The sequence below is a fragment of the Ruditapes philippinarum genome, unplaced genomic scaffold (assembly GCF_026571515.1).
Source record: "Ruditapes philippinarum isolate M1 unplaced genomic scaffold, ASM2657151v2 ctg1745_1_1_1_1, whole genome shotgun sequence".
NCBI classification, from domain to species: Eukaryota; Metazoa; Mollusca; class Bivalvia; order Venerida; family Veneridae; genus Ruditapes; species Ruditapes philippinarum.
The window spans coordinates 197,581-214,937 of NW_026863729.1; the positions used below are offsets into that span (position 1 = coordinate 197,581).

The 17,357-nt window shown below is 31.1% G+C and overlaps 1 protein-coding gene across 1 annotated transcript; it reads right to left on the reverse strand.

Moving 5' to 3' along the window:
• Positions 1–8,029: 8,029 nt before the first annotated feature.
• Positions 8,030–8,575, reverse strand: LOC132723161 (galactose-3-O-sulfotransferase 2-like). Its single transcript, XM_060707836.1, has one exon. It carries the CDS (start codon positions 8,573–8,575, stop codon positions 8,030–8,032), a length of 546 nt encoding a protein of 181 aa, XP_060563819.1.
• Between the last annotated feature and the right edge of the window lie 8,782 nt (positions 8,576–17,357).

Sequence of the window (17,357 nt, forward strand, 5' to 3'; positions counted from 1 at the left end):
TATCTTTTCCTCAAAAAAAAATATTACGTAACGTCAAACATTTTATGCGACTATTTTTTCACCATACTATTAACGGTAATTAAAAGATAATTTAAGTCGCTGATTAGCCAACAAAAATCCCTGACACGTTCCCTCCGTAAATGAATTTCCTTTCATGTGCTTAAAACCGCATGTTAAATTTCTTGATTATTAAAAAAGTTATGCCGATTCAAAGTTAGTCCGACCCGCATCAAACGAAAGTTCATAAATCGGCTGTTCTCTCTCGGCCCCCCTACGTTTCACGCTAAATAATTGCATAATCACAAATATAGCACCAGAGAGGGTCACAAGTTGCGCGGAAATTTACTCTAACAACATTTTATGACCCCAGTGACATCTGACCAATTAAAAAAAAGCTGCTGATTAATATCAGTTTAAAGCCGAAATTTCTTCAATTCTTAACGTGATTTCTGTTCGTCTGGTATCTGTCGCATATGTCACGTGACTATCGGTAAAAATTTGAGGCACTCAGTGGGGGAAATGGAACGCATTTGCGCACCGCTTGCGAATTATTTAATTGTTTTCCTTTTTGAAGTTTTTTATTATTATTATCAATCAGCATTGATTTTTTGTATTATACCAGTGTCACTCGTCTGTTGTATTCCGTGTAGTTGAAATTCTTACCCGTTAAAAATATAAAATTTAAAATAACAAAACACTGAGCTTCTGACAGTCCTTTTAAAGTCCATGGTAATAAATGTACAAAATAAAGAAACGGGGATATTATATATTTTCCAACAAATTTGAATAATTTGCTTTCACAATATTTTAATAGAAATAAAAGGTATTATCGATCATTATGATTGGCCTTCTTGACTTCTATTTATTAAAATGAATATCATCTATGCCGGCATAGAGGAATCCAGTTTCTACCGGGATAGACAATAAATTTTTCATACTTTGTCAAAACCAGATTTATTAGACTGTGTCCGATTTAAACTGGCGAAAACAATTTATTTTCATGAGGAATATATTTTAAATATCTTTTTTTAATTCATAGAGAAAACATTTCATCCTTAGACAATCTAAAATGGTTTAGTAATTTGGGTAGGGACACCTTTAAACCACAAGTCCATATAGGCGCTTCACATAAAAAATGTTTCTGTTTTTGTTGTTGTTTTACTTGAGCAATTGTTAGAAAAACGAGGTTGAATGTTAAGTAAGCCCTTGAATCTTGTACAAAAGTCTATCAACTCAATGTAATATCTATCAGATTAACGGGACAGACAAAATTATTTCTCAACACATTATGGATATTTTAGCAACTAGACATTTTTAATCAACCCCGTGCGGTCGGTGGGAATTTGCCGCTATGCATAATTATTTATGTTTCATACATTATGTTTACGTAACATTCCGACCAATTTCTTAATTTATAAAAAAGGCTAAATGTTGAGATTATTCATAAGAGATGTACGGTTTAGTTGTACGATACATGTAATTACGAGTAAGTAAGGACCAGTATGGACCTGTAATTCACGGATAATATGGAACTACCGATTTCCCTCATTTTGATGGCCTCAACAGGGGCGGAGCGTTATCGATAATCGACAGGTTAAACCGCGAATAGCAGATTACAAATAGTATAGGTACCTTTTTAAAACTTTTAAAAAAACACTTTTTTTTGGACTAACTGTTTTCCAAAAAATTTAAATCCGAATGTTTTTCAGAAAAGATTGAAAAAATTTTACTTGGGAAAAAAATTTTAAATTTTAGGTTTTTTCAGTGATAATTGACTCCGTTGTCACCTTAACTCGCATTTTTCCTACTTAAAACTATAGAAGGGACGCGACTCTATGCATTTGAGTAATCAAACGGTTATTGAAACGAAGAGATCAAACCGTTTTATCAGAATACCATGAGGTTAAAAATGGAGTAGAACGATTAGACAACACATTTAATCAAATATTTTAACCGTCTTCCTGAAATGCATGCTATTATATGGAACTATAAATGTATGACGAACCTTTAATGTTTACCGAAATATGCCCAATCTGTTAATTAAAAAGATGCATATATATGTTGGTGCCCAGTTAGTTTAAACAATATTTTATTCATAAAGAATTCATTTACATGATATTGACACGGATTGAGAAGGAAATTTGAAAAGCTTCTTAAGAAACTCTTTCCGTAAACACTATCTCAAAGAATATGTATAAACTGGTAACAATTGTATTCGTATTTTTTGTAAATATACTTAACAGTTTCACTATCAACTTGCTTCTTTACATGTCATGGAAATTAGCAATTTGCAATCGTTTTGTCCTTATCGAACCGATCTTAAAGATCCTGTAACACAATTTTTTCATGGTTTAATTTCATAAATATGATGCTCAAATTAAGATTTGTCAATATTGTAAGTTCCAATAAGCATTATTTATAAAGATATTACCCAATTTAACATTTCATGTAAATAAAGGGAGGTAATTAGAAATTTATTTTCTATAAATTCTAGGTCAAATTTTCCAATAAGAAAATAATGCATGTAATTAATTGATTCAATATAATGTGCACAAATATTTGCAGTACACATTTGACATATTCTTCGATGTTCGAAAATTGTTTAATTTGCATAATTATATACTATATAATATTTTGCAAGTGTGGTATTCACACAGTAACAATATCAGTCAAAAAACATACAGGATCTTTAATAATAATGTACATGTGTATAGACATAAAAAAGTAAAGGAAAACCCTTTAGCTCTGTTGCAAAAATACACGTAAGTGATAAATGCACAAATTAGCACGTTTAAACTAATCAAAAATAATAATAGAAATTTTAAACATGTTTGAAAAAAAATAAAGAAAAGATATGGAAATGAAAGTTAAAAGTTGTTGAAAGGGTTTGGTAATAGAAGGTAAGAAGTAAGTGAAAGAAGGAAAAACAACTGTAACAGAAAATGGTCACTATAGTACTATGGTGATAATGGAACAAGTTTATTAATATATACTTTTAAGAAGATATTTTGCATGTTAATCTCTTTCATATTTTTCTAGCTAATTACTTTTCTATTACAATTTAAATCGCTTTGTTCTGTGTAAACATATGTGTATATGTAAAACTAATGCTTCATTTATATAGTCAGCAAGTATATTATCACCATAGTTTCTTGTTGTACGTACGATATATACGAAAAATATTGTTTAGTTAAGAACATATTCCTCAATTTTATGTTCGCGTTTTCACAGACCTAAAACAACGACAACAAGAATTCCATATACCTCTCGAAGGGTTTTGTTCAACCTTTCAAACATTCACCTCAACAATGCGGTAAACTGAACCAGTGCCACCTCTGCGCAAGGTCAATGTCACCCTTGAAAATTAAATGTCAGACAATTGGTGTCGCTTTAAAAATCTTAAAACAGTTTTTTTTAAAGAATACATGTAATGATAAATTGCACTTCTCCATACACTGTGTCATATAGATCATAGAGATGGGAGTATATGTCACTCCATGGACTGCTCTAGTTAATGAGAGAACCTCAGTCAGACTGTCTAAAAAGATGTAATGTAAACTAAACAGTCAATGTGTAACCTTCAATTTTAGACTCCTCTTTTACAGATTATGAAAGTAAAAATGGCTTCACACATGTTGCTCTTTGTTCTAGTTGTTTTGTTTTAAAAATGTAGCTTGAATTGTATTTATTTATTTATTGTTATTGCACTTTTTTGAAATCGCCTTGCTTTTCATATATTTTGAAAATCCAAATAAATCAAAATAATAAAACATTATTTTCTCATACTTCATCTAATGTACTTTTTTCTAGCTTTTTATAACCTAGATTTTCTGATATATTGGCAAAACAACAACAACAGTGCCAAAAAGGAAAACAACACTCTTTATCAAATTTTAAAAGAAAATGTATGGTAAGCCCCAATAAAGCTTAGATTTATAGATCTATGTATTTTGATGGTAATGGAGAATTTCATTTCAACTTGTACATTTAACACAAACCAACGACAACAAAAAATTCAGAAAGCCCTCGAATGGTTTTCTTCAATCTTCGCACTAATGTTCAATTCAACAAGGCGGTAAAAAGAAACCTTGTCGCGTCTGCGCAAGGTCAAGGTCACCGTGATGATCAAATGCCAGACAATTGGTTTCGCTTCAAAAAATTTAAAACAGTATTTTTCTTTTTTACTTTTTTTTAATTACATGTAATGATAAATTGCACTTTCATACCCTGTGTCATTGAGATTATAGATGTGGGAGTATGCGTCACTTCTGCTCTGGTTAATAGGAGAACCTCTTACAGACTGTCTAAAGAGATGGAATGTAGACTAACATTTCAATTTCAAACCCATGAAGACTAACATTTCAATTTCAAACCCCCTATTTTACAGATTATGAAAGTAAGAATGGGCTTCACACATGTTGCTCTTTGTTCTAGTTTGTTTTGATAACTATAAAACTGTTGCTTGTATTGCACATATTTGTTATGATTGCACGTTTTTGTAACCGCCTTTTCTTTTCATATACTTTGAATATCCAAATAAATCAATATTATTGAACTTTATTCTTTCTAAGTATATCTAATGTATTTTTCTAGCTTGTATGGCCTAGGTATTCTGATATATTGACAAAATAGAAACAGAACAAAAACTAAACAAAAAATATGTTCATCAAATTTTAAAAGAAAATGTATAGTAAGTCCCAATACAGCTTAGATTTAAAGATCTATGTATTTTGATGGTAATGGAGAATTTCATTTTAGTTTGTACACTTTATCACATTAGAAGACAACTGAATTTTATCCTGTGCTTCTAGATATCAGCTTGTGCGTGGCTCAAAAATTTATATCCTATATCTACCACATACAATTTGTAGTGTATTTGGATGCGTTCAAACAGTTTTGAAAAAAAAAATATCGTTATTTTCAGCAGCTAGGTTAAAATAGAAAATACAAACACTTTCTTCAACATTTTTCATGCTTTTCGACTTGTATTTACTTAAAGAACGGCCTCTCATTGACCACGCATTGAGAATAAAGTATATAATATTTTGTCTCTCCTAATTACACGTTCCTATTACAACAAAACAGCACAAAACAATTTATTTGCCGGCTATAAACACAGCAGCATTCTGTCTTGTAATATTGAAGCAGACAATTCCGCTCCTAATACAAAATCAATTACACTCTGTCAAGTATTCTGCAGAGGAATAAAAACAACCCCCTTAAATCGGCTTTTTTATTTCACTATCCAAACAATTTGGTCTGTAATAACATCGGACGTTTATATCAAACGTTCGGTTTGATTCTATCCTATAAGAAGCTTATTTTTGATGTCTTTTAACTGGATGACAGTTCGTCGTATTGCAATCATTCATATAGTTACAAATGTACTATAATTTACTTTATTCAGGGTAGACTGTACTTACTCAATGTACATGCGCAACAAACGGTTTGAAATTAATAATAAACATGTTTACTAATACACGTGTTACTAATTAAATGTACATATCTTATTAAGTTATTTTAGAAGGTAAACATTAATTAAGTCATTATATGTTTTTAAAGGTTGTATCATGTGAGATGTTTAGTGCGAAGGGGGGGGGGGTACCATTACAATCTTTTTTCACTCGCCGGAAGTCCGTGGGTTGAAGTAAATTTAACAGTATATTATTGATAGAACGACACAAAACCAACAGTCTATCAATGTCAAAAAGTGTGTTTGGTTTTTGAAGACTTTGAAACATAAATAATGAAAACTTCAAATTGTTTGAATCTACGTTAAGAGAATATGTTAAGGACATGAAAAAACTCCGTTGTTTTATATGAAAAAAAACCGTTTCAAATGAATTTTGTAAAGTATAAGCAAGCAGCTTTTTTCGTGGTAATGTCACAAAATGTTTAGAGAAATTTTCACAGCTCTATCAAATGTCATGTAAATGTCAAAAAAAAACAAGTGCAACAATAATTCATAGGATCAAGTAATGTGATGTAAACCATCAGTCAATTTAAGTCAAGTGTCTTTAGAAATACATTTGATTTTCAATTTATTACACGTACAATTACACTTAGTATTATTCCGTTTAACATCGACGATTTCCGTGATCTAAAACTGCACGGAAGTACCTCGCTTATTATAGCTTAATCAGCAAATCTCAATGATGGGTAAAAACAGAAAAATTGCATACAGATAAATGAATACTTTATTAAAGAAAAACACATCATAGAATCCCATAGAGAACATGGTAGAGTGAATACTGTTTTATAAATGTGTTGTATAATTCTGAAACAAAATTTTAAAATATATTTTAACATAAACATTGTTAAATGATATAATACATATGGTTAAATATAATACTGGCTTTAATTTAATGCATGTAAAATAGTTTGAACAATACAACACATATATTAACTACTTATTGCACACTTTTAAAAGCATATTTATGCTATAGCAGCAGTGTACATAAAAATGTTACAATACAACATGACGATCACAAAACTTAACTATACTTAACTATAAAGATTGGTTTGACTTAATTCACAAAGGAAGCATTTGTTTCCGGTCATTGTAATCTATTAAATATCTTAACGAAAATATCCTAGGTAAATATGTGTTAAAATCTGAAAAAATAATGCGAGCATTCAATATTTGTAGGTCGCAAAAATGGTCATTATGAATTTCACATAAACATTAAAGTTAGCATTAAATGTTTATCACAAAAGAAATCTTTAATATTCATTATGTAAATAAAATTCAACAACGTGTTTATATAAATTAGAAATTCAGATCTAAAACGTGTGCAACTATACGAGAACATGTCTAGAGTGTTAGCATCGTAACAAGTAAATTTAGACAACTACAAATAACATCATGTCTAACTCAACTAGGACAAAACTTGCTTAACACGACAACACAGTTAATAATAATAATAATTGGTGATAAACAATGTCATTGTAAACTTTAAAAAACTGCAATATAGTGCTTACCATTTTACATAAATATTTTATAATTGTTCCTGAATCAGGAAGAATATATTCGTTGCTAAAAATATCATTTTGGCACATATTTTAATATAATTTCTACGCTAGACTAACATTCACATAACTTAATAATAATACATGTATTCCTACAAAAACAAATCACCTTGTAAACCATTAATCCCGAAAGACTACATATAAAAGAGATGATCTAAAAACAAAACTTGGCACATTTAAAGTGACACAAACCTGTCAATGAATATATCAGAATATCATACACTCACGTCTATTACTCCATTAAATTTGACGAAATTCTGCGCTGCGCTAGACAGATTCAAATTGAAAAGAACCGCTAACCTTTATTTGGAACATGCCGAGTTTCTTCGGCATATCCCGGGACTTTCCGTCCTTTGTTCAAGCGATGACATACGGATTAACAAAAATATCAATGTTACATGAAGATATTTTACGGAAATTTAAGAATTTAAGTTTGCCGGACCTGCCGGGATGAAATATAGATTCGAAATAAGCTAATTGTTGGATTGTTGCTGTACTAATTGATTTGACTTTTCATCTGCATTCTATAAATCTTATGAAACCATTATAAAACCAGCACAAAGTGGAGAGGGAATGATACAAGCTTTGCATTTCAATATGATTGACAAAGCCATGCAAATGAGTAGTTCAAGATATCGTTGTGTACTTGTATAAGAAATAGTACAAGAAATAAATAAGTCTTTCTGTCAGAGTTCTCTCTCTTGACAAGTAATTCTTTCATAGTTTACTGCCTTGCATAACAAATAATTTAATACATATTTTTTGCGAGTTCTCTTTCTTGCCTTATAGGTCATTATTTTAGAGTATTCCCTCTTGCACAGTAAATAATTTATTTTTCATAGTTCTCTCCCTTACCTATTAAATAATCATTAACATCATAGTTTACTCCTTTTCCTACAAAGATAATTATTTAAGTAAATGAGAACTCTTTTCTTTGAGAGATTTTTGTTTATCTCTTTTACATAAACCTACAACCCTTGATTATCTCCAACACAATAAATTAACCACGGAGTTCACTCCCTTGCGTTTGCCTTAACTGATTAATAAATTCTAATTCATCTTTTTTCATATACTCACAATCTTCAAAGCTTATACTGAACTGTTCGTTCCATTTCGATTGTTCAACTCGCAATAAATTATCGTTCCTGCCTTTCTGTGTTGGATCATTGCAATATTTATTCAAATCAGTCAAAACATTTTTAAAATGAGAAACTTCGAACTTTATTTCATCACTTTCTTTGTTAAACTGATCCCAGAATTTTTGGTAAAAATAATCATATACTTTGTAATCAAGCTTATTTCGTGATTTGAATTTTGCAACGTCGTTTGTTGTAAGGTCTTCAATTGTTTGCCCTTTGCCATACACGTTATTAGATACAAATAAAATATCCTTTATGTTCCATTTCAAATACCGCTTCATAAGTATAAGTGACTCCTCAATGTATTCCACAAGCAATACAAGTTTGAAAATTTGTCCTAATTCTTTTAACTTCGCGTTTACTCGTTCCTCGTCGTTTGTTTTTGGAAATCCAAAATCTCGCGCCATTACGTTTTTCGTGTACGAAAAGAATTGCCTATCATATAGTTCGGGATTTTGAATAAGTTTCTGTAACCTATTCCCGCGGATTTTCGATATGTACTGGATTTGCTGAGTAGGCTGTGTATAGTAATTTACAGCGGAAATAAACACTTGCTAAGGGTCCCGAAACAGTAGCTATATATACAGTATCAGTAGGTAGGAGGATGAGTAAACATTATAGTTTAAAAACACCATGAGTACATTATAATATCATAACTTTTCCTATGTCTTGGTTTCACAAGCGGTAAATGTCGCTCAGGTATTCTGGAAAAGTAATTAGGATGTGAAGTAAAAACAAACGTCAAATTCCGCTTCAGTCCAAATCGGAAGAAAATGTTTTGCATGGTTGAACTCGCTGCCTTGTGAACCTTTAGGAACCCGATATGACGCACTTCCAATTGTTGTTGTTCTTGTTGTTGTTTTTCTTGTTGTTGTTGTTGTTGTTGTTGTTGTTGTTGTTGATGTTGTTGCTGCAGTTGCTGCTGCTGTTCTAAACTTGATTTATAAAAAGTCTGATTTTCTTTAAACTGTGAAAACTCTAAGTTACGATGAGTAATTTCAATTTTCATATTATCAGTAACTTGTATTTTATCTTCAGTTTTGAATGATCTTTCTGTAAAGCTCTGTTTTGGATGCTTCTGAAATGGCCCTTTATTTAAATGTACAAGCGTGGCATATTCTGTTTCCGTCGGCCCAAGTATTGCAATCACACAAATCACCATAGCAACCAGTAAAATACATCTGCAATAGGAAACGTTGATATGTTCTGTTAAATTACTCAATCCACAACTTCATTTTAAACTAGCGTTAAAATAAATGAAAAATTTGATGAATCATTACAGAAGAACTTTACACCAGCCAGCGCATAATATCAGCTTACACACTTATTATCCTGGAGGCTATATAGTGCCTGCTAGCATTGAATTTAGTAAGTTTAGAACTTTGTGAAATGTAATCACTGAATTACTAAATGCATGCGTTAATAAAAAAGTATGAGTACATGAAAATTATCAAAACGTTATACAGTGCCTTGTGTGAATTATTCATGCTTAACAAAAAAGGTTGGTATAAAATGAAATGTCTGTAATAATATTATAAACGAAATTATAGAATTTCTACTGGCATAAAATGTCGAATCTTTCTCACGGCATTTTGATAATTTATTACTTTAGACATGCACAAAATACCAATTTCTTACCATGATATAAAGCATACATTTTCCATTAGATACACGCTATAATATAGTACCTTACTATGCTTAGTACATGTTAGTATTCAATTCTAATTCGGTGCTTTCAGCACTTTGATTTAATAAACTTAAATATAGTTTTCAATAGCAGAGAATGTGAATGTTGGATGATTATGGTTATTTGAAAGTAACGGTATCTTGGAAATTTACCAGTTAAAGCACAGCATTTTTTTTTAATAAAATTCTCGATATTACAAAAAGGAAATGTGTTAATAAGTTATAGAATAACAAAGTGAAAACTTTTTGTACACTTTGCTTTATATTGGCTGACTATAGTAGACTAATAATTTTATCTATTACATTAAACAACTTCATCGTGTGACTTTCCCGTATTTTGAACTTAAATCACTCGCGTCATCTTTCCTGTAGAAAAAAAATATCATTTTATAGTGCAGATACATAGCTTCTTAGTTTCGTCTACTTAACTTCCGGTTATATGTGTTCGAAAATATAAACCATTAATAGTTTTAATTTTCGGGCCTATTTCTTTTAACTAATGTTATTATTTATTACTGTTTGATATGAGAGCTGGGGGTAGCCCTTGAAATTTGACTTGTATTTAGCCAATGTTACCACATCCGCGCTCCTGTAATTTCTAAAGTACCTGCTGTGTCATTGTAGCCATGTGTGTCGGATATTTTTTAAGTTAATAATGGTAGATTTTTCTATTACTCTCAGACTATCAGGAATTTTTTCACTCCCGTAATGGCGGACAGTACGTTGATAACAAAAATGGCCGGCGTTTCAAATTATCCTTTATTAGCATTGTCTATTACACAGAACTCGTCTTGTGTTCGTCTTGGAAACATTACAATGTCTGTGGGTGGGCCACGTTACTATTGACATATGTGTGAATATGATAACTTCCAATAACAAAACGGTCAATGCCAGATAAATATTCCTGCAGCAAATGGGTAATTATTATGTAATTTACTAACTGGCACACAACAGTAATTGGCACCATATAAAGATGATCATTCATAAGGGAAGAAATATTGAAATGGCCGAATAGCCCAGACACGGCCCTTTTTTTGTTCATAAAAAACTAAGTTAACTTAAAGAAAATTGCCAATATTACTTTATTTGAAACGTCAGTGAAGTTTGAACATCATTTTTATTTTATTTATTTATTTATTCTTGCTTATTTATTTATTCTTGTTTATTTATTTATTTATTTATTTATCTATCTATCTATCTATCTATTTACTTGCATTTTTTCCCTATTTTAAACTTAAACTTCAAATGATTTAAATTATTTTTATCTTTATCTTTTTCATTTCTATTATACACAGGCGTTCGTCACTTTCTGCCTATGCATTATTTTATGTATCTTTGTTTTTTTGTTTTATTTTTTTTGCGAAATACCAATCAAAGCGCCGAGAAACCTTTGGTTTTATATCTATATTTTGATATTAAAATTTAGATCCAGGATCAGAATCTCGTTTTTGAATCGGATTATTTTGCCCGGCACATAAAATAGCTCTGTATCTCATTTTGCTAGTACACTTAGCACCCACATTTTACTTAGACAAAATTATCACCAAGCAAGGGGTTCAATCATTACATGTGTTTATATATAACATCATTGTATTCGTATATAAGAAAGTGGTGAACATGTTTGAATATTTATGAAGGATTTTGTATAGGAGCAAAAACAAAATGGTTTTAAAACAGAGAGAAAAAGGGTCTAAAACTTTCGTGAAGGTAAAGACTTTGAAGAAATTCTATATATTAGAAAACTAGAAAAAAAAACGTTCACGTTTAGTGTACATCTCTGCAAAATAGCAAAATAATATGATAAAACATTACAGTACTTAAAACAGAGACATAGAAAACATATCTACTTCACTGGTTAAAACGTTACATGAATGAGTAGGTTTCATACATTTCTTAACACTTCACATACTTTATTGTCATTATTATCATCATCATCATCATCATTATTATTATTATTTTTATAACTTTTATTATTATTATTATTACTATTACTACTATTATTATTATTATTATTATTATTATTATTATTATTATTACCACCAATACCATCATCATCATATCATTATCATCATTATTATTATTTTTTATCATTATTATTTTATTATTATTATTATTATTATTATTATTATTATTATTATCATCATCATTATTATAATTATTAATTAGTTTCCTGACCTGAAGGTGTGCTGTTTAAAGATGCATCAGCACATTTAATTCAACGCAAAAATTTGCCAGATGTCTGTAATTTAATAAGCACTTGAAAATGAAATATAAACAAAAGCTATCACAAGTTAAGCTGTTTTTGTGACACAAATTAACGTAAATTAGTGTACTTATATGGCATGACATTCAAGCATTTTTTGCGGCTATTAAAATACAGCAATCTGTGTTTAAGTTGTGATGTCTATGTGAACAACAAATGCGCATTTAAAGGTTATATATAATGATGTTAGATCGCAATCGTGCATTTAAAGGGACAAAACATACATTCTTTAAAGTCGATATATACATGTTTGCCCATTATTTTTTTTAATGACCATGCGTTATTCATAATTTATGTAAGAACTGTAAGATTACAAACAGGAGTATCTTAAAACGCTCACTAGAGCTAATGAATTTGAGTCTTTTTAAGTAATCTGTAATTGAAAAAGGCTAAAGTCTTAACCACAAATTAACTAGTTGATATAAATCTTCTTACCCTGTAACTTTCCTGAATCTCCCAAAATTTCCTCTAATTTATCCGGCATATCTTTTTAGTTCCATCAATAAACTACACACTCTTGTGTAGAAAACAGCCAAACTAGCATCCTCTGTGTCTGTGCTAAAAATAGAACTCCACACGCAGCAGCAGCGCGAGATGAACCACGCGCGTGTTTTATCAATGGATTATATTCCTACGATTCCCTTTCTACAGACAGAAATGGAATAATTTGACTGTTGATCAATACAAATTGTAAATTAATTGTCGCAAAATTTTCCGTAAATTGCTTAAAATGACGACTTACATACACTTTTCGCTCATTGCTATACATAAAATATTTGTATTTGTTTCCTTAAATGCAGCCTAGAACTTTACTTTAAAGACAATGAATAAATATCACTTAACTGAAGTTATGTTTTAATTGTGGCTTATGTATAATTGCACTTAATATTTGCTTTCTTTATCTTCCTTTTATAATGAAATTAAGGAAAACGGACAACAGTTGTTTACAAGAACAGAAAAAAAGAAAAAAATGAAAAAAGGTCCCGTACGAGACAAATGAGTTTCCTTATAGTCAATTAAACTCGATCAAAATATTATCAAAATTTGTGAACATAACCTGGGCCTGTATTTATACATAAAAAATTTTAAGCTTTTCTTTATATCATTATTTACTAATTAGTTTATTTATTTGAAGTCTTAATTTGTGTCTGTACCCTTTCTGTCTTTGTTCTATAAAGGTGTGATAGTAATATATGTCACATCATTCATGAACCATGCTTGAGACATATTGACTGTGATTTTGCATGTAAATGCGCATGCGCACGTTTTCAACTACTCCTTCTTGGATCTCATACTTGATAATTTGGCTTTACGACGTATATTAATCACTGAGGATGTTAAATAAGGAAGGAAATAAAATTATTTATACGATATTATACGTTCTCTCTTAATTGCTGAGTACGCTGTATGTATTTAGAAGAGGAGGAAGTACTTGCTAAATTTGTAAGCTTCACTTCTCATTAAAGTTAAAACTGACTTTTACACAATATCTAAAATTGATATTGTTTAATAAATTCATCAATAATTTTGCTATTATTTAATATTTTTGAATAAATATTAATAGACCTACATCAGATTTATCTAATGCAGGCTATTATAATTTTTTAAGGGCACTTTAAGCCTAAGAGATGAATGAAAAATCTGTAGAAAGCGTAAATAAATTAATTATTAAAGTGTTTATCAACTGAAGAAAATAGTACTGAATGTGAAATAATTTGTGTCAAAGATAGCAAAGTGTAAAGAAATGGGCACGGTTTGATCTCTATACAAAATACTAATTCAATAAAACTGTTTCCAGAATAATTATTTTCATTGTGTACAAGACCCCCAAAACTGAAAAGCATTGAAACGCTTTTTGCTCAAATCGGGTTGAGAATGGCACAAAAAAAATCGATATTCAATATTAAATCTGTAAAATTTTCAGTATCATCCTTTCTATTTTTTTTAATTCTAGTGCCTTACATTATCAACGTTAGAATTTTATTTTTCAGGTTTTTATTTTACTTATGTGGAGCTCCAGAAAAGTTATTCGTTCTTAAATGAGTACCGTCTATTAATTTTCGTTTTATATATCTCGACAAAAACTTAGGATCATACCAGTACTTTAATAAATCTTTCTTTGCTTAAAATTACCATGAAAGGATTTAAGTCAGCGGGATAGTTCTATGCAGTTCTTCAAAGGAAAACAGGAAGTAATGGTTACAAACTGTTGTGCGACAGATAAGTACCAATTTCTAAACGCAGTTACCTCCCCTTTTAAATGGCTCACCATTTTCATCATAACGCCGACAAAAGAAATAAAGTTTCCTTTTAAAAGGAAAGGCTTGCTCAGTTGTGTCATCATCCCTTCCCTTTAAAATTGTGGGGGTTTTTTTTGTTTCATTTTATTAACACAATTATTTTTGAATTACGGTATTTGTATATCATAAAGGGTTTATATAGTTTTTTCTCGAAAAAAAGTTTAACTTTTAAAGGGATATGTAGGGTAAGCCCTAGACTGGACGAGCACCTGTGCCCATTTGTTTGAGCACCAGCGTTATGCGTGCGAATTTGGACCAAATAGGGACCAGAAAGTCACTGATTATAACTGAACGGGAACATGCTGACGATAACAGTAGCAACTTTTTTTGTAAAAACGAATATTTTTTGTCAAAAACGATTCGAAATCTGTTCTCTATTGTATAAAACTTATAAAGAAAACAATCAATCGTAAAAATACTAACATTGGCTCCCACGTGGAGATCAATCTATCGTACTGAAGGGAAACAAGTGTGCACATTTCATTTCCACTTTTTTCGCAGTGAGAGTCATTCGTTTTGGCAGTTGCTAATTTCATTTCTATAGCAGCTTTAGAGACAAGTGAATGCACTAAAAGACTTCGTTACGTGGTACCAATTAATAAGCATGTATCAACTATGTAACACCTAAAATATCTATGATCGAAAACACAGGAGATCAGCACGTGGTAAGGTTAATGATATGCATGGGCTATTTTTAGATTACCTCACCAAGACGTTTAAACTATGTCAGTAGATCTAAATATAACTTGATCATGCACTAATATTCTGCGTGATTCGGTCACGATCTTTTGGTAAGCAGGACCGCCCTTTGGAGACGGAATACTACTACAGTAACCATTCGATCTCTCTATTGTATAACACTAATAAAGACAAAAACCAATTAAAAAAGAAACTAACTTTTGCGTCTTGAAAAAGAATTTAAACGAATCAAGTAAAAATAGAAATCCTATTTATAAAAACAAACTGGGATTACCAAAGTAACTAAAATAGCTTAGATTTCCGTAATATTACTTCGTCTGATTCCGCAGTATGACGGAATCGCCCGAATTGTCACGATTGCAATCGGAACAACCTCGGCTATTATAATTAATCCGAAGAGTGACGGAAAGGGCCGAAAAGTTGCGATTGGCACGATTGCAGCTGGTTTCCCGTTCAATCATGCACTAATAAATGTAAGCAGGAAACCACCTAACCGGAACAACTTTTCCAAAACAAATGGGCTTGCAGCCGTGGCTGCAAGCCAAAAACTTCTCTACATTTTGTGTAAAGAGCGAGTGGAAAGGTACTTTGACAGTCTAACAATTTTTTGAAATCTTAAGTGATTCTTTCTTTACTACGATATTTTATTGTAATGTAGTTGTCTAAGTTAGTAGATATAGATCGATATGTAGACATACGTCATGTTGTTATAGGCTATAACAATAGTCAAGAGGCAGCAGAAGCTTACTGAATGTACATCGGGAGAAAATCGGGAATGCGAGCGATAAAAGTGCCAGTATTTACTGCGAAAATGATATAAGTGTCCCACACAGTACTGATTAAGTGTGTGTATGCCCCAGACTGTATTTTCTGCAAGTCGGAGCTAACTCAATACTGTTTATATGAGGAAGAGGAGACAACAGATAAAATATTAAACTTCCCTCCAAAGATTCCGGCGAAGTATCTAATGATAAACGTACTATCCACTGTCACCTGTCTTCAATTTGGCACGTGATGGTCACGCGGATTGGAAGCCAAGGTGGAAACAGCAGAAGATTATACATACTCATATAAATAATGAGGGAAACACTTCAATGATTTATGCTGACAGCGACAGCTAATTTTAAAAGTGTCCTTATGATTTAATTGTTGGAAAGGTCCAGTTTATGTAGACATACAACGAGCAAGTGTTCTACTTGCCTTGTGGTCACAGTAAGTTTGGATTGGTAAGCTAAAGCAGGCACATCATGACCAACTCCTTTTTAAAGTTAGCTCTACCTATGAACCTAGATCACAATATTACCACCCTGTAATTAACGACGTAATGACTCGTTGCGTACCTTTTCAATTAAGAAATTGGTTTGAAAGTACCCTATGATATCACATTTTGTCCTATGCTATTACCGGGTATATTGTTTTTACCTGACGATAATTTAACCATGATTGAACTTCTTAAATTTCTTTCGGGGGAATTATGTGCCTTCAAAGGTTATAAGAATTTTCACACTTCTTTATTTCTCACAGAAACAGACGATCAAACATAATGACACAATTGAAGCTGCCTTATAGATTTTATTACATGTATACCCTTTTAATCAGTTTTGATTCATTATTCTCGACTAATCTCCCTTTTTAGAATTAACTTTGATTTCAAAGTTCTCGAGTAATCTCCCTTTTTTAGATTTCCTTTAACTGCTCACATAATCGCACGTTGCTAGCGACTTCGTTTGTTTCTATTCTAATTCTAAGGGAAAATAACTCATGTTTGAAAATAACTAGTAGTGAAACGATGTACAAAACGTTAGATATAATCGCCTTTGGGAGAAGAATAGTCTATAAGTATGATATTAAATTATATAAAAAATGAAGGCTTTGAATTCATTCTTATGTCTTTTACATAATTATAGCAGTTTCAGGTACTATAGTTAGATACCTTTTTAAATTTTAATAATACTAATTAAGTAGTCATTATTTAATGTCATGTTTGCTACAAGATGTATTGACTTATTTGTTTTCAAATTTAAACACTTTTATAATATTACAAAACCCTGGATTTTCACTCCCACTGCTTATATACGTTTGTTGCCTTTCTACATTGTAACATATCGCTTGAGGATATATCAAACCATTCTTCGCCCCAAGCATCACCGTGACGTAACGCAAATCTGGTGTCATCTGATACACGGCATGATTTCGTCTGCTGCAGACACATATTGCGCCAGACGGAGAGAAAGTGACGTC

What these genes read in the sequence shown, in the direction of transcription:
- LOC132723161 (XM_060707836.1), bottom strand. Translation starts at nt 8,575, where the DNA reads ATGGCGCGAGATTTTGGATTTCCAAAAACAAACGACGAGGAACGAGTA.